At 42.6% G+C, this 24,766-nt stretch overlaps 1 protein-coding gene across 2 annotated transcripts in view; it reads right to left on the reverse strand.

Annotated features, from left to right (window-relative positions):
• Nucleotides 1-7,613: 7,613 nt before the first annotated feature.
• The window catches only part of RIOK1 (RIO kinase 1), an 88,963-nt gene continuing 71,810 nt past the window's right edge, over nt 7,614-24,766 (reverse strand). The window contains exons 2-18 of one of the 2 annotated variants that reach the window (XM_075493888.1): nt 24,515-24,596; nt 23,095-23,299; nt 21,848-21,938; nt 20,642-20,711; nt 19,879-19,921; nt 19,085-19,177; nt 17,984-18,096; nt 17,777-17,857; nt 17,150-17,236; nt 16,470-16,607; nt 15,784-15,887; nt 13,954-14,060; nt 12,762-12,827; nt 10,926-11,045; nt 10,557-10,610; nt 9,333-9,476; nt 7,614-7,840 (exon numbers count right to left, since the gene is read on the reverse strand). In XM_075493888.1, the coding sequence (XP_075350003.1) occupies nt 7,730-7,840; nt 9,333-9,476; nt 10,557-10,610; nt 10,926-11,045; nt 12,762-12,827; nt 13,954-14,060; nt 15,784-15,887; nt 16,470-16,607; nt 17,150-17,236; nt 17,777-17,857; nt 17,984-18,096; nt 19,085-19,177; nt 19,879-19,921; nt 20,642-20,711; nt 21,848-21,938; nt 23,095-23,299; nt 24,515-24,585 (1,698 nt within the window). In that variant the 5' untranslated portion in view covers nt 24,586-24,596 and the 3' untranslated portion in view covers nt 7,614-7,729. Of the gene's footprint in view, nt 7,841-9,332; nt 9,477-10,556; nt 10,611-10,925; nt 11,046-12,761; nt 12,828-13,953; nt 14,061-15,783; nt 15,888-16,469; nt 16,608-17,149; nt 17,237-17,776; nt 17,858-17,983; nt 18,097-19,084; nt 19,178-19,878; nt 19,922-20,641; nt 20,712-21,847; nt 21,939-23,094; nt 23,300-24,514; nt 24,693-24,766 lie in introns of those variants that run through there. The other variant, XM_075493887.1, reaches the window with a different exon arrangement.

Consider the following 24,766-nt stretch of genomic DNA (forward strand, 5'->3'; position numbering starts at 1 on the left):
CAGCTCTCCAGGCTCTGCACATTCCAAACACAAACCCTAGTATGCAGACCAAAACTGGTCCTCTTACCACCTCAGAGCAAACCTTACCCCAAAACAACTCTACGCACCTGACCCCACTGCAACACTCAATCCTTACTAGATCTAGCAAGAAGCCAGCCCCACCTCTCCAAACCTTGTCTCCAACCTGCTTTGACCATGTGTGGGCTAACAGCAACCCTACCAATATGATGACTTTAACTCATACACCTTACAAACACCAATCTACAATGCTGAAGATCCAGAGAGAAAGTAAACCTTTTCAGACTTGCTGTCCAGATCCCTAACCAAAGTGTTGGTCACAGACCCACATCTCCCTGCTCTGAACTCAACATCATTTTTGACGGTACAAACATTCACTCAGACTTTGCAGTACTGCCCATCCTAAGTCCCATTCACCTTTCAGGCAACTCACAGCCAGGGCTAAGGACAGAGGGGGCTGAACAGATAACTTCATTTCTGGATCCTGTCAGTACCACCAAACTAGGCTGATTCTGGACAATACCAGCTTGGCAAGCTGCTGGCTGCATCTGATCATAGGTTTAGATTAGGGAGTGAAGGGGTTGAAGAACCAGCTTTGTTTCTTGCTCGTTTAGGTGCCAGAGGATGGGATGACAGCTGGTGCTGATCCCAGGATGATGTCTGGGGAATACGGGACTTTCCCGTTTCAGGGTAAGGCTAGAGTTGGAACTGGGGTTAGTGCTCAGGGCTGGAGGCACTGAAAAGCTGTATCTGCCCCTGGACCCTGAGGAGTAGTGGGGGGCTGCAGCCAGCTCCAGAGAATCAGCCCTGGCTGAGTCTGGGAGGGGGACAACAGCCCGGAGCACAGGGTTCATGCTAGGCTTCGAGGGTTGGGGCTCAGATTAGGTAAAGGGATGAAAAGCAAAGCTGAAGAGCAGGAATGCCAAGCAAATGCTCTGGATCCAGCAGCCTCTCCAGAAGATAGCTATGAACCAAGCTTTCTGTCCTCATATCCCCATCACTGGCCTTCATGCCAGTCCTTAGCCCAGCACTAATACCAGGAGAAGGGTCACTGCCCATCTTTCATCCTGCTCTGCAGCAACCCAATATAGCCTGCTGTCTCAAAAAAGAAAAAAAAAAAACCACCCCAAACCAAAACAAAAAAACCAACACACACAAAAAAACCCCAAGCAATACCTGCCAACTGCAAGTCCTGCCCAACAATCCCAGCGTCGTGGCCTTTGCAAACTCCAAAGCAGACATGGATCTCTGGGCTAGATTAGGAGATAGTCTTAAATCTAGTGCTGTAGGCTAGGTCTAGCGTTCATGTTGTTGCTTAGGAGAGCTTACAGTTCCACACAGGCTGCAGAGGTCGGAGGCAGGTTGTTGCACGTCAGGGAGAAGGGCCAAGTTTGTTCTTATGTCAATCCTTTGAAAATAAAACAACTGGGGGGGGGGGGGGGGGGGAGGTCAGCTGTCAACGACTCAAACTGTGTCTAGGGCTAGTGATTGTGGCAAAACAACTGTTAACTATTCCATTGCACAAAAGAATTTGGACAGTTGCAGAACAGCGTCCTTACCATTTTTTAGATTCTCACCATGAGTCTTCATACGTACAGGGGGGGAAAAGTCTCCTTAGTGTTTGTCATGTGCCATCTAGAACCTCATCCTAAACCCAGCATTAATACCATAGCTGCAGCCCCTGCCTGGCCCAGAACAAATTATACCCCTATCACCTCTGAAAGTATAAAACTTTGTCCAAGAACTACAAATTCAGGAGAAAAAAAAAAAACAAGCTAGGTGCTGTGTACAAATCCACCAAAATTTATAGAAAGTTATGTAGACAATTGAAACATCACTACTACTTTTCATATATTAAGGGAGCCTTAACACATTCCAATATAGTCTGAGCAAGAACTTACTTCTCCCTCTAGAGGATATGAAAATTAGCACAAGGAACGTAAGATTATGTCAAGACCAGGAAAGTAACAAGATGCTAAGGCAGAGGGTCAGCGTTTTTGCTTTTAAAGTCTAGTAGCATTTTAGAAGGACCAAAATTACAACTGTACAAACAATGAGTTACAAAGTTATGTATTTTTACAGCAATGCCCTAGAAAGTTCAAAATAAATTCTCAGTTAGCTTTTTGCATTTAAGCAATCTGTGAAGCTGTTTACCACAGAACATTTTAAAAGTTCATTGAGAGTGACAAAACAGTTTCTTTAGGTCCTCCTTCACTCACCGAGTGTCCAAATCCTTTCATTTCCTTAGTGGGGAGAGGTGAAGACAGGCAGGCCCCCATAATCAGCCAAGAGACCCCTACACACTTGCCTGCCCAAGTGGTCCCCCATCATTCTCCAAGCACACCCCAGGGGAGAAGCCCATGGTGAAGGGCACACAGAGACAAAGCACCTGCTGTGTTCTACATCTGTGCATCATATTTACAGTATCCTACTCAAACTGGCTGTACAATTTTGCAGGTGAAAACAGCAGGCAGATTCAGCTGGAGAACCAGGTAAGCAATCCAGTATTCTTGCATCCATCTCTCGCCTTTGCACCTCTTCATCATTAAGCTTCTCCACTAGCTGTGGCCAAAAACTGCAGGACACATTGGGCCTCAGAAAACGTTGGCCTCGCTTCTTTTAGATCTCAAACAACCACAGGCGTGACTCTTCCCTGAGCATACATGCCAAAAGCAAGCATGCAGCCTGCCACAGCTAGTTTTGCATTGTTTAATCAAAATATTTCAGCACAGAAACGAAAACCCTCTAAGGAGACATATCCTTACACGCAAAGCTGGTTTTACTGGCTTCATCACAGGGAAAGCAATCCACAAGACTCCACCTTCCAATGCTTCCCTTGCTATATATAATAAAATCTATAGCGTGGGAGAAGCAACAAATTAACACCAGCCTGGCACAGACCTCAGAACTGAGATGAAGCCCAACGCCAACTGCTCAGAATGCAAACCAGCCATATGGCACTGTGGGACTTCAGGGAGATGGGCAGGGGGGCGAACCACCCCAAAAGCTCCAACACCTCACTGATCAACTTTTTTGGAACTTAGTGTATCTTCACTAGGAGTATCTCCCTTCCAGTCCTCCTCCCTGTACCTCTTCCACTGAGTCCCAGTAGATGACTGGGAAGATGGGACTACTTGGGAATGCCCTGCAAGATAGGATTAATTGCTTTTCTACATTTTTATCTTTGATAGCAGAGTTGTAAATATTCCTGCTCTATGTACTTAAGCTTTTAAATGTCACTAAATCTTTTGGCTGCAAATTCCCAGAAGTGAATTTTTCCAAGAATCTGACCTGTGCCTGAGAATTTGATGTCTTTCATATGCTCAGCCTTTTCTAAAAAATAACAACAACAAAAAAATAACAACATCTCAGATTAGACGGCTAATTTTCAGCCAGTGGTTACCTGCACTGGTGCAAACACCACAAGCAGCACTCCGCTGCAACCCACCAACAGCCTGCCCTCTGTGTGAAATGCCTTCTCCTGCCTGTTTTAAACCAATCCTCCGCTAGTTTAAGCTAGTTCTCCTTAGCTCCACTCTTTGCAGGGTTTGGTGAAGAGCACTTCTGCATTCACTTTGTCTGCTGTTTTCATGATTTCTCCCATCTCACTGTTTTGCTTCCTCCTCTCCTAATGGAGGAGTCTCACTCAGCCTTTTCAGTCTCTTTCTCCTCACAAGGCAGCTGCTCCATCCCCTCGGCCACGCTCTTCCCTGTGCCAACTCGATGATGCAGAGACCGGAGCTGCAGGCAGCATGTTAAGTTTTAAGATTTGGTCAAACACATTTTGTCTTCAGCTTGAAACCAATATGCTCCTTAAATTAAAATATAACATCATTTTCCAATTGAAAATTTTACCTATAGGGGCTTTGATTTCACAACTGGTATTTTAAATGTTTAGTGTTTCTACTGTAGCCAGAAAGTTGACAGTTAACTATGCTTTCGCAGCTGTAAAAATTCATACTGATTGCCTGACAGAATTGGATTCCAATCCATTTTCAGAGAAGACAGATAACAAAACATTTGTGCTTTGAAAAACACGTCATATATAAAGCCTTGCTTGCAGAAACATTCCCAAAGCCACAGTGACAAAGCAATAGTTTATGCCATGACCTCAGTACAGATGTTCTTGTTCAAAAGGGGGAAAAATATAGTAATAATCTGGATGCTCCACTTTGACACTGGAACACCCAGTGAGCAGTAGAGCAGAGGAGGAACAGGTTTGCAGTCAACAGAAGGGAATTCTCAGTCTTTGGGGTAGGTATCGCACCCCCACAATTCAGCCTCACCACTGCAGTAACCTCTCAGGGTCATCTCCAGGAGTGACAGCCCACCTCTCCAGGGTCTGTTCGCTTGTGCTGTGTGCCATCGGGTGAGCTCCATGATGGAGACACTTGCAATAGCCCAAAAGAGACCCCAGAGCCCTACCAGCAAGTGCAATGTTGGGGAGAGGAGGGCGGGGAGGAAAGAGTACAGAAGATAAAGTGGAAGCATTACCTTGAGCTGTTTGTGTCCCAGTTCTTCTTATACAAGGTACTGGCATTCCTGCCCTGGCAATATTACTCTGTCTGCACAGGTGCCAGCAACAGGGCACACCATAAACATGCTGCTATGGCAAAGCGAGCAGGCCTTGTCAGATCCTAATCTCTGGGGGGAAAAAAACCCTACCTCATCATACATTGATATCAATAGAGCATAACTGAGTATCTGTGCTACTTTGAACTTTGAAGGTTTTTCTTTAGCACAGGACACAAAGTCATGCCATCCCACTCCCATCGTCCCCACCCCCTATCAGACTGGTGCCTTTTGGTAGTTATGTCTAACATTTCTTAACGGCCGTTCTCTTGCTTCAGGCATCACCAGAAAGATGGCTCGTCCCATGGTCCTGGGCCAAAGAGCTCCTGGTTCCATTGCATTCCTGTGGACTGCCTCACTTCTATATATCTCAAGTCTGCAATGGCCAGGACACACGAACTACACTCACAGCCCACCTCAACAAGCTGCATACCCAGCTGCAACAGCTACGCCCAGGCCACCTGCACTTGCACAACGTGGGCTTTTCTGGCATGCTCCACCTCAGGTGCTCTGCAAACACCCTGACTATGTAAACATGCCCTAGAGAAAACTCGTGAGGCTGATAGCTCATGCTTTGCACAACCTGCACAGACAGTTCTGCTGCACATCACTGCAAGCAAGGCTCCAATCCTAAATGACTGATTCAGGACCACCTTCATGCTACAGGATGGCTAGAGCTAGGCAAACTTGATCAGGCTGTGGTGCATGGCCTGGAGGGAAGACAAGGTTATGTGGGCTGGGACATTTCCTCTTCCCTCAAGCACAGATGATAGCAGCCTCCTTTCTCTGAAGTGTCTCCTCAGGTAAAGGAGGTAAACAGCCTGCAGTGGGACACACACTCTGGCTCTGAGGCTTCCAGGCTCTTTGCCAAGAACTAGCATCTATCTTTGCCTTCAGAGCACCCAGCCCCAATGAAAATTAGGTTGTCTCTTGTGTCTGACAACCCCCAACTAACACTGATGAGCCATGGACCAGTTTCCTGGTAGAGTCATCCACTGCTGAGCTACACAAAGTTAAAGCACACACAGCTTCTTAGAGATTCGCTTACGCTTAGCCCACTTCACCAAAACACTGATGTCTGCCCAATGCACAATCTGTTGCTGGAGGAAGGCAACAGCTCGGACACAATCCCGCTCCCCCAATCCCTATTCCCTACACACATTTCCTGGAACACACACCTTCATGAACCACAGCTGCTATCGCAGATGCATACACCTTAGTCTTGTCAGTCAGCAGGAAGAATCCCCAATACAATGGGATTTCAAGGGCAAAGTGCACAAAGCTGTTACTGTTTCAGTTGCCTTCAGCACTGCACCTATGAACACAACCAGTCAGGTTCAGGGTAGCCATCGCCAAGGCCACCTCTGCCTGATTATGTCACTACGCAAGCTCTCATGCACTATGACAAGGAAAAGCAGCAAATAATGCGTCCATACATCTAACGGCATCTCAGCCCTTGGTGTTAAGACAAATGGCCATCAACTGTACTCCCTCACCTCCGGATGTGGTCTTGCACCTCCTCCTCCCTTCACTACCAAGTTAGAGGCTGCCCCCTTTCTTGCACCTGATGTAATGCCATTTTCCAAAATGCAGATATTTCATCTCAGTCTCCCAACAAACATCCCCACTTGCTGAGGAAATACCAGTCTTCCTTCCCAACATGCTCCAGCAATACTGTCTACACTTATATGCATACTGTACATAAGAGTGCTGTCAATCCCTGTATGGATACGGAGAAAGGGAGCACAGACAGAGAGAGAGAGATCTGGAAGCATTGACCAGTTCCTCTCTTACCAGATTTCTAGCCAAAGGCACAAAAGAGGTTGTGAACCTCAAACTGGGGACTGCGACCACGTGTGCCATTGGCCAACATCATCTCTCTTTTGGGTGTAGGAAGTGAGGAGCAGAGAGAAGGAAGCTTCACCCTGCCCCTGGCCAACCCTTCATAGCTGCATATCCCTCAATGATTAAAAGCTGTCCTCTGCCATCAGAGAATGTACGTCCTGTAAGCGTAAATCCCCGGGACATCAACTCCACCCCTAATGTGGGCAAACACATGAAGACATTTACTAGAATCAGAACCTTTCTCTGTGCTAGCACAAGGAGTTCTGAAACTGCAGGCAGTGGGAAAAGACAGCTGATGTGCTACAGCATGAGGAGGACACCTCTCCCAAGACTTGTCAGCCTCAGTGTCCAAAGCAGCTGCCAAGAGAGAAGGTGGTCCGTCTTCAGTACAGCACCTTTGCTGCAGCCCAAGTGGATCACTTATGAGCGGAGCTCTGCCAACTTCTCCCTGGTAAAGAGCTGGGGCACCTTAGCACAACATAGACGGGTAATGCTGAGCCATACCACAGAGAGGTCCTGCCACAAGCCCTTATACAGCCTTAAATTTGAACACACATGATTAATCTTGACGGCAAATACTCATTTGACCAGCTTACAAAATAGTTGGTTCATAATACTCTTAAGAGCAACAGTGCCCTATGGTGGGATCCAAGGAAAAAAGAATGAAAAAAAATAAAAAAAACAAGCTTTGGTCTGCTTGCATACACCTGCCTGATTGCTTCAGAAGGGCTCTGGGCAATGAGGACAGCTGTCTCTCAAATCACAGAACTCAGCTTTCAGTAAGAAAATATCAAAGGTGGTGCAAGCACAGGGAGGCACCAAAGGCACAATGCCTGCAGGGTTATCCATGGGTGACTGTGACAGCCTGCAGAGGACACCTAGCTCAATTTGCTTCCATACTGTGAAGAGGGCATGGGCCTTTGAATCACCATTCCCCCTCCTCCAAGAATCTGTTTGAATCAAATCACCATTCTGGAACAAACCAAACTAGCTTGTACGCAGTGTGAGGCAGCGGAGTAAGACCCCAGGAACAAATCAATGTGAGTTTAACAACAGGTTAGACCAGCACAGGTAAAGGATTTTAAGATGCACAAGTGTTAAACTAGTTCTTTCCTATTGAGAAACCCATGGCATATACTCTGTTCAAACAATTACACCATGTTAACAACAAAACCACCCTCACAGTTAATACTGTATGTATATAAATAAAGGATTTTTAATTTTAAAAAAAGAAAAAAGATGGTGACTTAATAACCCACAACAAACCATCCCTTTCCCCAAGCCAAAGCTGACTTTATTTGCCTTTCTTCATTTTTGCAGTCTTTTCTTTCCGCTTCTTCACATGCTTTGGGATTTTGGTTTTTCTCTTCTCTCTTTGGGCTTCTTTAACCATCTTTTTCCTTTCCTATAAAGAACCAAACACCATTCATTTAAAGCCAGAAGGACACTTCTGGCTTTGAGCAGGTCAATCAATTGTTACATTAACAAGAAAATTAACACACCACATAAACATGAGGTTATCAATAGGATGAAATAAAAGAGAAAAAAAAAAATCAACAGAAATGGTGAAGGGGAAGGAAAAAGGAAGTAAAGGTTGGGAGTGGAGCTAAGAGCTGCACACAGGTAATGACAAGGCAAAATTCAAACTAGTTAAAACCTGAGTTTCATGCAACCTTTGAAGAAAGGGAACAAGAGGCACTCTTAACTCATGCTATTTACACCTAAGATTACAACAGGATGCCTGATCTAGGTTTTCTGCTACCCACAGGGCTACTACAGTATGTGTTTCTGTATGTCATGCGTACTGATCCTGTAACTGCTGGTAACTCAGAGCAAGCTGATCATCATCAGGATTGGCAAGAAAGGGTGCCATGCTACTGCAATACACTGTAATTTGTGTCAGACAGTGAAGAAACTGCACTCAACTGGAAAACGCAAAGTCAGCATAATGGGGTGGAGGGTGGAAGTAATTGCTGCTAATCAGTTGTTCAACCTACAGCTGAACACATAGGGTTACCAAAAATCTCATATCACAAAAAGTCCAAATGAAAACCTATCCACAAGGATGAGAAGTGACCAAGACTTCCCTGCTTCACATCTGAAAGGCAGCAGCTCTAGATTGGTGGAAAGTGTCTAGTAGAACACTGCATTTTTATTTGACAGATATGGAGTGTATTGTCTTACCTTTTCTAGGAAGAAAAACCTAACAAGCAAACCCCCTTAAGCCCAGCAAGTTTCATCCTTCTTTTGCACAGCACCTACAAGGCTGCCAAAAGGCTCTCACCCATGGGTGATACTCTGCAGAAGAGCCTCACCTAAACAGAGCATACTTGTTCCACAGCTTGGAAAATGAAATGTTTTAAAAAAAAAAAAAAAACCAAACCATAATCTCTTTGCGTGACTGTGTTACATCTCTTGCCCACAGCAAAGCTAGCCAGTCTGTACTAATGGTACTGCAAAAGCCACTGTGGTACAAACATTGTCACTAAGTCTCCAGTTCTATAGATCAAGTGGTCTCAGATCCCTGGGCAAAAGCAGGTTAATCAGGGACCACGACCACAAAGGTGAACACCAAAGCCTGCAAGAGTAGCCAGAGGCACTGAAGAGCTGTGCAGGCTTCACTAAATTCTGCTCTGCGCAGCCTTAGAATTCCCTACAGAGATCTCTCTTCTAGCTTTGTCTAGGCTAGAGAGAGCTATGTTACATGTTCCTCTACATAAAAACACCATTAATAAAGCATCCATAATGAAATTAAATTTCTCTGCTCTCATTCTCCACAACAGGAAAAGTCCATAACTTGTTTCAGACAAGCAGCAGCAAGACCCACTCAGAACTAAGTTTGGATTTTTTCCTGTCAGACAGAGGTGGGAAAAATAAACAATTCCTTGCCAGCTGACCTTTTTGTCCATGCTCACTTCAGCAGGTTTATCTTTGGGATGTACAGATTCTTTACAGCCCAAATCAGAGTACTCTGAGCTGCCATCATCATCATCAGAGTCCGTTTCCGACTCGTCTGCTTTCTTTTCAAGAAGTGCAGGAATCTGCAACATATATCAAGAGAGAATTGTATCAAACCAAAACAAAGAAGCCTAATGACAGTATACACACATGCATATGTACATATATATATATATATATATATAAAAAGCAAAACAGAATCTGCTGCAAAGAAACCCTTGAGCTAGCTTATGCCATCTCCTTTACTACAGCCATCAGTGAGTCTCAAGAAAAAGAATGAAAAGTAGGTTAATCCAAACTAAGAACAAGGAATCTAGAATGTACAACACAGAATCTTTTAGGTCAGGGCTCACAAAACAGCTGTATTGGCACTCCCAAACTTATTTCCATAAGTTAAACAGCGATTTGCTAACATATGTGGAAGCCAATTTTAAATTATACTTGGATCATACCCAAATCTACCTTGAGGGCACAGCATGTAGGCTTTATTGCAAACACAAATATCTACACTGGGAAACTCACTTATTCTTAAACAAGCCTGGAGACTGCGCCACAGCCTGATCCCATCCATGTTTATATTTCCATTTTAAAACAAAGTCTACACCACTACTAGATAACATTTACAAAAGAAGGAGGGGGAATCCACACAGGGCTTCTGCCTTGAATTATACTGCTACAGACTGATCTGTACCCAACTTCTTATCCAACATACGTTACACAAGTGTCACTGTCAAGTACTTCAAATATAGTAAAAACATAATATCTTATGCCTTATACGGCAGGGATGTTCTTTACACAATGATTACAGCAAAGCTACTCCGAACATATCAAAACTTGTAGTCATGCTACAATTTAAATCAATTACATTTTCCATAATTGGAAAACGTCTTCCCTCTGCTCCCCCTTAACTTTAGAGATTATGGCCATAGCAAGGATTATCATTTCATTCTCAAGCAAACCAGCATCAGCCACAGCGCAGGGAAACAATTCATGTGGTGTACAGACACACTGTCATGCCAGACCCATCCCGGATATAAACAGTCACTCTGCAGACAAGAGGCTTCTTTCATGGTGTCAGCTGGAAGATGAGGCATTCCGAGTACTCCTTATAAGCACTTTTCTGAAAATGGCTAAAATGAAGGATTTCAAAAAGACCCTCTCACCTTCTGAACACCAGACAAATCCTTCTTCAGTCCTGTCACAGTCTGGTAGAGAATCTACACCCAGGGAGAGAGAAAGAAAATTACGTTATCAAAATGAGAGCCTTAATAGTTTTCTCTGGGCATGAAGATTTCTCTCAAAAAAAAAACAAAAAAAACCAAACCTCAAAACCAACAACAACAAAACAAAAACAGGAAAAAACCCACAATGTTAGCATTAGTACTAACCAGACAATTTTAAGTATGACACTAGATTCAGTACTCCACGCCTTGGTAACAAGGCTTCTGTTTTTGTTTGTTGCTATCAGTTTCCAGTGAGAAGAATTCATATGCCCTCCCTCTTTTTTGCAGTGCCTCAGCATGTCTCCTCACATTATCTTGCTGAACATTCAATGCCATATCCTCTTCTTTCAATTTCATCATTATATCCACATCTCTCTCGTAGTTTTTAACTTCGGTCAAAGTTCGAGGTATGTAAGCCTTCTTAAACACCTAGCAGAGTGAAAGGAAACACAGACTTACTAATTTACATATAGTTTCATGATGTTCTTCCTAATTATGCATCCTTGAGAGAATAATCATGAAGGATTTCACGGCTCAGAAACTAAAAATGAACATGGCAGTCATCCACTCCCATTTGAACTGCAGCGCATCATTTTTTTTGCAAAAGCAGACTTAACATGCAACCTACACATTATTGGTAAATCATGACTCCTAAGGCTCTTTCCTTGGCATGACTACCACCAGGCCACTTACAAACTTCTCCAATCCTTCCAACTTCCTCTTAACCTATTTGAGTCTTAAGGTTTTGTATTTTAAGGATTTTCTCTAATGTTTTTATTGTAATGTTTACAATGCCTTCAGGAAGCCACTCCATTAAAATGCACTATTAGAACTTAATCTCTTTATATAATAATACCTGCTTCAGCCCACAGTCCAACTCAAAAAAGGTTCCTGCAGCAGTATAGTACAATAAAACCTAACTGCAGTATCAACACATACCTAAAATTTGTCATGCAGTCTTTCTGAAACAGTCCTGCAGCAAACTTAAGTCACTACCAGATCAGAAAGGAGTCTTTTGCTTCTCTTTTTCATGGTATCAGTGCAATCCCACTAAAAATTCAGTACACTTTATGATCATAACTGCTAGACTAAGTGCCGTGCAAAGAGCAGAGGCCCCCACCTCCATGGATTTTGCCCTTAATCAGCTCTACTCTTTTGTGAAGGAAGTGACACAAACTAGCCATGGTCATATGAGAAGTCTAAGAGAAATAAACTGAACTTAGATGCTACTAAACCATCTCTCTTACAGGTCAGTACCTTTATGTAAGCAAAGGAATAATTGGTTTGCAAAAGATGGGCTTGCAACAAAACACTAGCATCTGACCCTATAGTTCAGAAGTTGTATACTGAGGATATCTTAGGGAACAAAACAAAACAAATCTTTCCTTGGCCAAGCTTGAGCCAGAAGCAGTTAGTAAAACCTGCAGAGCTCCACGAGAAAAAGAAAAGCCTTTGACAAATCAAGTAGTATTGACTCCAAAGATAAACACCACACGAACCAGTACAAATAGGTTCTCACTGATACAAATTCTGCTCAGCACTGAGTTGTTTTTTTGGTTTTGGTTTGTTTTTGGTTTTGTTTTTTAAGCTCTTCTGGAACAGATAGATAAGACTAAGACAGAAATTGTTTTATCTTTACAATCAAGCCTTTCCAGAATGTTAGCAGTTTTCTGTAATGGACTTGAAATGGCCTGACTGAATATAAAAGCAAGGGAGAGAAACAGTACATGGAAGAACTGAATTAGACTGGGACTGGAGCTAGATAGGCAATTTGGTCAATGCACATATCCAAATATCCTGCTTCTGTATCACTGGTTCAAAAACACTAGCATAATCAGATGTCTCCATTCAGTTTTTTTTGTTAACTGAACCTGAACTGGAAGATACATAAAGGGACCTGGCCACAAGCAAACCTACTGGTTTAGGAGATCGAGGATTTGCCTTCTAACACCTTATCACTGTCAGCTTTTACACATGGCATCCCTTAATACTTCACATCTCAACTAGTTCAAGACATCTCAGTATCACAAACAATGTTTTGCTTATTAACTGTACATTCTGCCAAATAAAACAGAACATTTTTCGTTGCTTAGAAGAGGCAAGGTTAATATTAATTTCACAGCAGGAACAAAAATCCTCACTTACTTCCTCATCCACTTTATCTTGACTGGATCTTTCCTCCTCTGTTCTTTTCGATGCTATTTCCATTGCCTAAAGAAACATAAAACAATACAAAGTTATCACTCTTTAGAATCGCATCACTTAATCCAACTAACCATTCCCATCTGTGTTTCTCTCTGTGCTCCACGCTGTCACTCACAAATACTCCAGCTTTCCCTATGGCAATGCCTTGAGCGACACCTAATGGTAACCAACATTTCTGCAAAGCACACTTATAACTGCAGATCTGCTTTATTAATAGAGGGAAAACATGCCTGCTGCTCCTCCCAGACGAAATTATGGCAGGCCCAGCACTACAGGACGTAACAGTGCAAGGAGAATACAGTGAGCAGTGCTCAGTCCTGGAACTTGGCTCTTCTCATGCACATTGAGCAAGCCAGAGGAGTACAAGTAAGGGGAACCACGTAGCACAGCTCTGTCTCATTCAACCTCCAATATGACAGAAAGTACACAACATTTGGAAATCCCCATGCTGTACTGGTATTTGGACTACACTCACGTGGTCTTGGCCAGGAATGACATATCAAATCTCCACTCTGAGCATCACATATGTGGCCCTCATTTCTCTTGCATTAACTTTAAAAAGCTCCCCCCCACACCCCTTTTTAAAGAAACATCTAACTGGAAGCAGAGGACTGGCAGCTAGAGATTAAATACATGGGTGCTGCTAGCGGCACTGAGTAAGTTTACCTCCTCCTAGAATCAATGTGTTCTGCCAGCTGCTATATTTGGGTAGCAAGACCCTGTACCTCGGAGTAACACTGCCCCGAGTCATTCCCATCCTCCTTCAGCCCACCCTGCTCAAATCTGCATTCTTAACCCCATTCTATATATAAGCATGGTTATATTTCTGCAGAGCTTCTCCTTGCCAAAAAGAAACTAACTTAAAGCACCCTGGTTTTAGTGGCACCCGAAACAGATATTTGAGTTTTCATGATTAGACTTTTTGAGAAAACATAGAATGAAAGCGTTGTCATCCTATAATGGTATAAATGGAAGAGACCTGTATGCATTTTTGAAGCACTAGCATAACAATGTCATGTAGCCGCTTCCTTCAATAGCAGGATGTAGAGTAAATGAGATGAAGGAGCTTGAACTAGATCTGATTTTATTGTCCAAGTCTTCCTACATAAGCAACAAGGCCATGAGGTCTTACCTTAGACAGATAGTCATCAATGTTCTCACTTGTGATAGAAGGATCAGTAATAAACTCAAACAGCTCCCTCACAGTCATCACTGCAACACTGTGCTTCTGGAAAAAGTCTACCAGGAAACAAAGGCAGAGACAAAAACTGTAAGTAATTACATGTAATGTATGCAGCTGTGACATTAAAGTGACAGTCACAGCAAGCCAATGACCCTGATGACTTGGGAAAGTCTCAGCAGCATGTACTGCATCATACTGGGTTTAGTTATCAGATGACTCTTGGCCATCTGAAATAAAACTGTTCATCTTCCAGATGCAACAAATACTGGAAGGCAAATAACTGGATAAACATAAAAGTCAAATCAATTTCAGCAGGAGCCAGACTTAATGGAGTAGGGGCTAAGTAGTAAACAATTTAAGACAGGTGTAGTATTTGCAATGACTAAGATGAAAAATGTATTTCAAAGAATAAGGAATGGAGACCTCAAAACTTTTGCCAAAGAGAAACAGAAGTATCCACTGAAACACAGTACAGCCTAATTATGATCCACCTGAAAGGGAAGACACATTAACATATTAGAATTTTCCTCAATACTACACTCAGAATTGGTTTCTTGAGTCAAGTACAAAAAACTTCGGAGGCTGTACTTCTAAACTGAAAAACAGCAGTGAAAGACACTGAGGACTGCTTAATAAGTGTTTCCCACTAAAGTTCTCAGAAGATCTCTCACCATGAGAAATTAATCACAGAAAGACCAAAAAAATTTAGTTTGGAGGCAGCTCTCTGTGCCCATAGAACTACAAGTCTTTGCAATGATCACAGTTAGGGCGGAGCATAAAGCAAGGTGTTTCTCAGAGTCTCTGTAGGAGGGCTACACAGAGAAAGTTGCAGTGACAGAAAACAAGCAAACAAAACAGACCAAAACCACTGCAACTCACTGAAGCACTGAGGCTCTAGGCAGAGCAAGCCAAAAGACATGAAAAAAGAGAAAGGGTGCAAGTATCTGAGCAGAAGGGAATTATCAGAAATCCATGAACAGAAAAGGAATACGGAAAAAACTACCATACTGGGTATCAACAAACACATAACATCAAAATGCACACAGTTCTTTTTCCACATACTTCCAAGAGTCTCTGTCCAATTAGAAAAAAGTCAATCTGAGAAGAAAGAGGGGACAAAAGCAGCCTGCAGTGACAGATTTCTTGTCCTCAGGGAGAAATACACCCTACCAGGAGGTGTGTGTCCGTTACACAACATGCATACTCACACATGAAGACCAAATTTTCCAGAGAAAAATACCATAAAGGTACCTTGTTTATCAAAATACTATGATAAGTGATAACATCTCCAATAAATTACTCTCTGTCTCGATCCTCTCAGCTGACCTGGACAAGTAAGTGCAGGGAACTTAATAACACATGCTTAACTTCTTGCTAGCTGAGGAATTCCAGATGTGGATTCCACTCACAGAAGGAATCACATCAGTATGTCTGCGCAGTCCCTTAAGCAAGGGAAGTTAAGACTGTGGTGGGTGCTGCAGCAGACCGGGACTGATCTCTAATCAGTCTGGGACTGATCTCAGATCTATTGTAAATCTGAGATTCAGCCAGGTGACTCATTTCGGTCAGATGATTTCTAACAAAATAGGCTACACTCTTCTGAACTCGGCACAGTACACTGCTCCCTGAAGAAGCCATGAGAACCTAGGAGAGGGAGCATTTTAACAGAAGTTTGACAGCTTCTACAGTCAGTTATACCTGAAAGAACATAGATGAACACAGTTCACCCTCCTAAATAAACCAGCTATCAGAACAAGAGTTGAAGCGCAGCCCACTCACCATTAACGTTGGCACAATCTTTTCGCAGGAACTCCAGTGCATGTGGGTGGTCGTGCTCCACTGCCTGAGACACATCAATGATGTACACGTCTCCACTGTGGTACCTGCAAACGAGCACAGAGAGCTGCACTAACTCCACCGCTGTTATATGGGAGATTATTGAGGGGCAGGGAACAACGTGTGCTTCAAACTTAAGAACCAGCAAACAATCTTAACATACTTCTCTAGCATACACCTCGCATATTAGGGCCAGAGTGGCTTTTTTGGGTCAATCCTTTCCCTCCTCTACACAAGCTCTGTTATTAAACTTTAAAGAAATAGTCTTCTCGTGAACACAAAAAGCAGTGTTATGGGTGGGGGGAGAAAAAGGAAAAAAAAAAAAAAAAGATACCATACTAATTTTTTCTCTAGTTGAGTTTTTGTTTGTTTGTGAGGGGTTTTTGTTTGGGGTTTTTTTGGTGGTATTTTTCCTTTGGTTTTAAAAAAAAAAAAAAAAAAACACACAAACCCAAAAAACAGAAAGCTCTGATCTGGGTTAAAAGCTACATAATTAATAACATAAGTTACAAAGCCCAGTCATGAAAAGGACCCCACCCTCCCTTAAAGGTAGGTTAGTACTCTCACATAGAGGTTGCCAACGCATACATTTTAGATGTCACAATTCAGAGCAAAGTTTAAAAACGTACAGCATATTAAATTCACTGAGATCTGCGTGAACAAGTCTGGCATCTTGGTACATTCTTCTCATGTACTGGATGATTTGCAGGTACAGCTCCCGGACTTTGGAGTCAGATAACTGAGCATTCTTCAGCAGAGGAGCAGGCCTTGAAATTACAACACAAATAACAGAAAGTGAATACTTTTTCCTTCTTCACACCAGCTGCAAATGCTTTAACTGCTGTACCTGATCCTTCCACTCACTAAGTGTGTCAAGCAAATTAGCATGAGCAGTTAAGTGCACAGAGCCAGCACAAAGGGCAGCAAAGCTTGGTATATGCTTGCCAAAGATACTGGAGCTCTGTTTCCAACATGAGCTAATTTGGACCATGCTACATTAATGTTTGTACTACAAAACAATGAGCTACATTCATGTATGATTAGCAAGCCTTTCCAGCCTTAATCTCTCTGGTTAAGCCACTTTATGGACTCATTTGCACACAACCAAGGCTTCAGAATCATGCAGATTGTCTGCAGCAGTAGCTGGCAAATATCTCGGTATTCTACAGATCACACGCACATGTAAGAATAACATGTTAATTTTACAGACCTAAAGCAATAGTAGGTAAACTCAGAGGGTTTGTTTGTTTGTTTTTAATAAAATGTTGTGGAAAGCTACTAATAAAAAAAAATTTCTAAGGATACTTACCTATCACCTTTACCAATAAAGCCCATGACAAGCACATGGCTTCTCAGCATAATCGGCTCTGGACAAGGTATCTGGGCAGTATTCAACCTGTAACACAGGAACAAAGCCACAAAAAAATAAAACCAAACTCTACTATTTGCATTGCACTAGTGCCTATAGGAGCTCTGTTGCTTTAAACATAACACACAGTAAGAGCTCCTCTACTCAGGAAACTCTCACTTCTGAAGAACAACTAGGAAATGAATACAAAAAGCCACAACCATTCTGGCTCTGACCCTTCTCTAAGCATTCCTATGTCGGACAAGGAATCCTTACACAGTTCAGGTTAATTCTAGATTAACCTATATCACACAGTGTGCTGTTACAGCAGCTATTTCTAGCTTTTCCTCACTTTTCAGTCATGTCAGACAGAACGTTCAGACATTGAAGAGCATGAACAGCAAGACAAAGGAGTATCTTCATTCCTCCCCTCACTTTTCTCTCCCACAGGGAAGCTTAAGACACTTCCCTGAATACTCCCAAGACCCTAAAAGGTAGTGATAGCCAGTCTGGCAATAGGAGAGTACCTCCTATAAACTTAAAGTTTCAGTTACCTTTGCACGCTGAAATAAAAACTGGAAGAATCACCTTATTAAATTCCTCATTTCTTTCTCAGCCCATGTCTTCACCATTTTTCTTGGGTTGCCTTTGCAATATCCATGACGAAATCTTTAAATAAAGAAATAAAAGACAACATGGACTCTTAGCCAATTAATGCAGTATTAGCACCGGTGATTTTACCACCTTTCTAACACCACCTCTTTGCCAGTGAAACCAGGCAGAAGTCAAACTCACCTGAATTCACCACTCACATACTTATCCCGATCTTTAAACATCAGAATAGAGGTTTTGTAAATCTTTATTGCTCTGTTCTCTCCGTTCGCAGTACTGGCATGATATACATTAGCCTATCAGATTATGAAGGGAAGAAATAATATTAAAGAAAAACTCTTTAAACCAACATAACCTTCTCACTTCTCTTTTTGACACCTGGAAAAGATCTGATCTCACCCCAGCCCCTATGTGGCACCCAGCTGAGTGAGACTGCACCCAGGGCAGTTTCTTTTTCTACCAGAGGCAGCTTATGGGAAGTACCTAAGACTGGGTAGATGTATGACAATGCATATAGGACAAAAACAACAATGCACAAGAAAACTCCGCCTCATCCACGTTTTGGAGACTGAAGCAAGCCCTTGCATGAAGGGTTGAGTCTGTGCACTATTTAGGCCCTAAAGCATGGCCCAAATATCTCACATTGACACCTCTACACAGGGTGGAAGTATGCCTTTAATCAGCATCCAAAGACTTGGAAGAAAACCAGGTCAGCCTATGGACTAGACATTCTAAAACTGAATTATTAATTTACTTGGAAATTTGTGGTCTGGTTTCAATTATCTGCAATATTACTTGATAATAACAGCACACAAACATGCTAGTTTTGTAAAAGCAATGAAGGTTTCATACTATTTTAAACATAATTCAGTTACACCATTTAGATATTCCTATGTCTGCTGACATGTGGAGCTGGTCTGATCTGCATGCAAGAGTCTCACATGAAGAAAGAATTACCTGGGTCTGTATGTTTTTCAGGCACTGTTTAATATTGCGGGTACACATACCCTTTCCAAAAATTTCAGTTGTAACATACAATTAACACGATCCACAAATTTTAGATAACATTTAAGTATTCTGAGAAATCTTTCATGCTTGGGGAAACTTGTTTCCTTTAACATAAACTGTGTTTTACCTTAAGATAACTTCCTACCAATCGAGCAACACACACACACAAAAAAAGTAGTACTAAACCCAAATATTTCAATACATCTTCTGAGCACCACAAGCTTCTGCCTAGCTTGCCGAGAAAAAGACCATCATTGCATTTTTAATAAAACTTACTTCCTTCCCTGTGCTGATGCAGCCATTAATTTCTGATATGACACCTCTAGTTAGCATCTTGAACAGAATCATTCGGGTCCTTGGATCCAACACCTCAAATTTAACACAGAAAAGTCAGCACAATTGCTCTTTTTGAAGAGGACAAAACCTACTAATACAGTCCATTCTTAGTACCATATTAAAGGACCTACGGCATCAGACTGTTCTTAAGGATCAAATGATAATCCAAACAGCAGCCACTCAGAATGTTGCCGTGATTCTAGAACGATACTTCACGCTTTCTTTCAAGATTTTTTTTTTTTAAGCTAAGCATATGCCCTTGAGCTAGCTCTAGAAGACACATAAGAGAATGAGTTCCCACACACAGTTGCATTAAATGTGTTAAAGTAAGGTTTCTCTTAAGATATAGCTATCATAACTGAAATCGAGCAGCTATGTGGCCCTGGGCCAGTAATAGTTCAGTCTTGCTAAAGAAGAGAAAAGGAAAAAAGCAAACCCAGCATTTTTTTATTGTTCTTTGGAATTTAATAAAAGCTTAAGATGGAATTCTGCATTGCATATGTGATCAAATCACAATGCTAAGCACAAAAATGAGCTCCAAAATGTTTATGGTAGCAAGTACAACCTGCGTACAAGAAAGAAACATAAAGAAACAACAGGTCTCTTCAGGATAACAAGAGAAACAGAATTCGAAGGCAAAACTCTGTTCCTACAGTATCCATTTTATCATTGATTCCAAAATTCCCCATTATTCATTCTGGTCAAAAGAGAAATATGATGCATTAAGGACTTACCTGTTCTACCGTTGCTCTGTCTGACTTATCTTTGACTCGGTACCTAGCATAAGTGAAAATAAAATTATACAATCCCACACATGGACTCAGTGCTTTGATAGAGTAAAACATGACATTCTGTATCAAAGAGAACAGCCTCAAGAAGTAAAGCTTTCAGTTTACACAAAAGCAAAGGTTTCTCCTGCATGGGGCGGGGGGGGACAACAAAAACAACAACAACAACAAAAAAAGCCATAAACATCAGTGCCCTTCACTTTTACAGGTATCTTCTTGCCTCCACTGAATTATGCTCACTCAGGAGAAAACAGTATCTGTCTTAACAATGTAGAGCTTAAAAAAAAAAATTTAAGCTGCAGGCTTAAAAAAAAAATTTTTAAAAAGGTACTCTCCTCACAAATCATGAGGTAGAACCTTCAAAAGGCTTCCAGTATTTTTTCCTAGCCCAAATGCTTAAGGACCTCTGTTTAGAAAAAGAGTATCAGAGATAAAATAGTCTTTTGCTAGTGGAATGACACCCATCACTTCTATCTTACTACACCAATACAATCAGATGTGCTACCAGCAGCAGTGACAGAAGCATCAAAACTCTGCAATGATTTAAGCAACTGATCTGGAAACCAAAAAGGCTAAGACCAGAAAGCAAGCTGCATGCAGACTATTTACAAATTTTGGTTTCCTTAATAAATTTATTCAAAACTCAGGATCACACTAGGAAGAAAGAACTGCTTTTCTGGTTCAAATTATTACCAGGAGTAATACTCACAGGTCTGCCTCCTTCTGTCTAGACTTTTCTGTGACTCGGTTTATAACAGAGTCATCAAAATTCAGCTTATCTGAAAAACACATAAGAAGAAATGAAAAAAAAAAAAAACCAACCAAAAATCAAAGAAGTTTGCTATTTTCGGAATTACCCCTGCAATTCTGCTGCCAGCCGATATGCCACAACACAACATTCAAACACAGGCAGAGCTCTTCATAACAAGCCCAGAAGCTTAGCTGCATACCAGAGTTAACCTAGTGCTCCACTCTGTCTACATTTCAAGGACTATAAGGTAACAACACAGATAACTGAGGCAGTCCCACAGACTTGGAGATGTAATGCCATCCAGAAGTAATACCTTTTGGATTACGTCTCACCATTAAATTTGTCCACCATTCTCTTATCACAATCGAATTTTTCACCATTTTTCTAAACAGAATAAGCAACAGACACCAGGATTCTCTCCTCATGATGTATTTAAAATGGTTGATTAATTGCTAAATGTATAAAAGCTGCTGTATTTGGCTACATATACCAGCACTACTCTTTTGAACATATATTTTAGAACCGCTTTGTTATGAAGGAAAACACAACCTCCATTTACTACCCCGTCAAAAGGCCCCAATCACAGCTACATCTAGCTCTAACAGGCTGAGCTGAACAGCCAGTTCCATCATATGGCAAACATCAAACTACACTGGTTAGGACAGCAGCCTCTTCATTTATCACAGAAACTCTACCCCTGTGAGATAACTGTTGCATAATGTGCCATCCTAATAGTACAGGGGACTGCAGTCGTCTAGAAAATTTAGCTGTGGTAGCAGCTTTGAGAATGACCAACAACATCACAACAGAGAGTTGACACCCTCCCTCCAGCCAAACAGCTTGTTCCTACAGAGAAGCTAGGGAAGAAATACTTTAACTTTACGTGGTCTGGAGAAGTCAACGGGAACAAAAAAAAAAAAAAAAAAAAAAACAAACACCAAAACAAAACAGCCCTGTGGTTCTGAAGGGGGAGAGAAAGGGGTATGACAGCTGGTTAACGGAGAATAAAGGCAACTTCAAGTATGCAAAAGCCATTTTTTAATCTGTCTGGCAATGGTTAACTGCCATTCCAGTGAGTTCTATCTTAAAGTAAGCAGAATTAGTCTGAGAAGATCACAAAGTGGTATCTGTTTTCATAAAAGACGACAATGTAATTATACTCACCTAAATTAATTTTATGCTCAAACTTCCTTAAAGCCTTGTCTGTAGGGGTAGACATTTTTGCTGAATAGCAACTGGGGTTCTGTCTATTTGCCTGAAACAAAGGATTTGTTAATATAAGTTGTTTTCTCTAGATAGCCCTTTGAAATACACACAACTTCATTGGAAAAGTCAGCTCAAATGTCTATGCCTAAAGCTATCAATAGAAAACCAGAAAGGGTGAGGAAATGGATATGGATTAACATCAGATTTTTCTTAATTCAAGAAAAGAAAATACAGGTGACACGAGTTAAAATTCCAAAAAGTGCCCCAACTCAGGGTTATTTTTAGTCTGGGAATTGAGCTGCAAGTCTCTCATATTAACACTTTTTCTATCTGTAAAAGGAAGGGAAATAGCAGACAGAAACAAGGAGAAAAATAAGAGAAAAAAGGAGAAGGCAATGAACCAAGAAAACTTTCCAAGATGCTATCTTTTCTTACAGGTAGTCTTCACCAAACACAATTAATATCTGAACACAGTTTCACCAACACCGGACAGCATACACCTCTAACTAAAGGCCAAGAATAAATCACCCAGGACAAGTGCTGCAAGTTAGACATGATATGCCACGATCAGCACCACTCTAATTTATCTCAACTATCCTGTTATGTTGGTATCAATAAGAAAAAAGAGGTTTTGAACCTCCAGTGTCCAAGCTGAGGGGAAGAAGGATGCTAGTTCTCATCTCACGTGTGCTTCTCATTCTGCATAACACTGGAGTTTCTAAGCCAACATCATACACTCTAAATTAATCCACTTCTAGCACCTCCCTCCATCTCCTATACTTTCTTTTGCTGCCTTCACTACTAGTCCAAAACACAACCTGTTTCACCCTGGGTGTGACAAGCAGGTACGGTCTCAGAATTAAATAGAAAAGATGGGGTAGATGCTCAAAAACACAGGGGAAAAATACCAAAAAGTAAGCAACATCCATAGAGATCAGGGTGGGCAAAGAAAGGTTGAGAAAGCTAAGGAACAGAAGGAAAACTGCAGGGAGAAAGACAATCCAGCAATGGAGAAAAGGAAATCAAGAGGAGCTCTGGCTACAACGTACATACACGCATGGCAGAGGAACAGACTCAAAGGAAGGACATTCTCTTGAGGAAAAATTTCCATTTATGCTCAACATAATACCAAAGAACAAAGCCTCCAGGTTAGCCCCATTTGCTCTTGGGCACCCTTGATGCTCACAAAATAGCCTTCAACATACCTGTGGATTGCATCCACCAGCAGTGTTGTGGCGCTTCATGAGTCTTCCCACCTCATCATCCCAGTCCCAGTCTTCATCCTCCTCTTCATCATCGTTGTCATCATCACCATCTCCTTCCTCAGTGTTAACTTCTTCGTACATGCGTGACTGGCAGTTCTCAGTGACCTCACCTTCTTTAACTGTTTCTGTGTCTTGCGTAAATTCACTTCAAACAAATGCAGATGTTTATATAACTACAAATGATTGTTACGGTCATCAGAAATTCAGTACATTTATCCCAACAAATGATTTCACAAGGTTAGCTCTCCATGAGATGTTTCTCACTTCACCCATCTTTAAGCAAGCATATATGAGAACATCACTGCCTTTGAAGGATGGACTACATGTAAATTATCTTTTTCACCACATCAGTGCTGCCTTCTAAACTTGTTCTGCAGTTAAACATATTTGGATCCCTCTGACTCCAATCAGATGAACACACCAGATCAGGCCAGCTGGCCTCTTCACCAGAGATGAGCCACTCTGCTGGCTGCCACAGCAGATTTCCACCTGACAAGGTATCAGGCAAAATCTCACTGGCAGCAGACAGCCAACCTGCTGATAACTCGGGGCACCAGCACAACCTACATGGAAAAAGTCAGGCCTAAAAAAGAATTTGTGGGAGAAATGAACCCTTTTGACTGTCCTAATGTCTGTAGTACGTCACATTTTTCTGCCACAACAAGTATATCCCAAAGCAGATTCTCTGCTGGCATTTGACATTTAACTAAATAAATGGTAAACTAGAAAGAAAATGGCTTGAATGCACAACACAAGACCACTCCTTATTCACTCCCCACTAAATATAAAAATCTTTAGGCTTTCAGTCCAGCAGAAAACGTGCTTTAATTCCAAAACGAATCAAACCGATCTGCTGTCCTAGGAACCCCACTGTTCTCTTATGCGGTTTCACATGTTCAGTTACATTCAATAACACCAAAGTGAAATTGCCTCGACTACCCAGAGTCTGCAGGTGGGTCAAGCTATTTTAGTGGTGAAGCAGAAATCACAAATAATTGAAAAGAAAAGCCGAGAGAGCGCAGGCAGCTCTTGCTCACATGTCCCGTTCTGTCTCGGGCAGCACAGCCGCCCTCCTCCGCAACCCTCAGCCGGGCATCCCCTCGCCGGGCCTCCTTCCCCGCTGCCGGGCGGCGTGCACAACTGCTCCCTTCCCCGCTCGTCGTTTTTTGCCGGCCGCGCCTGGGGACAGACGCACCCGAGCCACCCCCAGCACGGGCGACTCCGACGGGGCCTGCGGGAACCGCTCGGGAACCGCGGCCAGCCCGCCTCCGCCCCCCCCCCGACCCGCCCGGCCTCGCCTCACGCCGGCGCGGAGCACCACGACAGGCCCGGCCCGGCCCGGCCCCTCGCCGTCTCCTACCCGTCGGAGCACTCCGCATCGTCAAACTGCCCGGGCACGGCCTGGCTCATCGCCACCGCCCGGTAATCCATGGCGGCGGCGGCGGGAGGCAGCCAGCGGCACGCGGGGCTGCCCCTACGGCGCCGGCAGAGGGACCAAAAGCGTCGAGGGCGAGCGCGGCCGCACCACGAAGGCGGGCGGGGCGGGACGCGCCTCCGCCGCCGCTCCCGCCCCCTTCTCAGGTTCCGGCGCGGGGATTGGCTGCGGACGCCT

This window comes from Mycteria americana, chromosome 2, assembly GCF_035582795.1.
Source record: "Mycteria americana isolate JAX WOST 10 ecotype Jacksonville Zoo and Gardens chromosome 2, USCA_MyAme_1.0, whole genome shotgun sequence".
NCBI lineage: Eukaryota > Metazoa > Chordata > Aves > Ciconiiformes > Ciconiidae > Mycteria > Mycteria americana.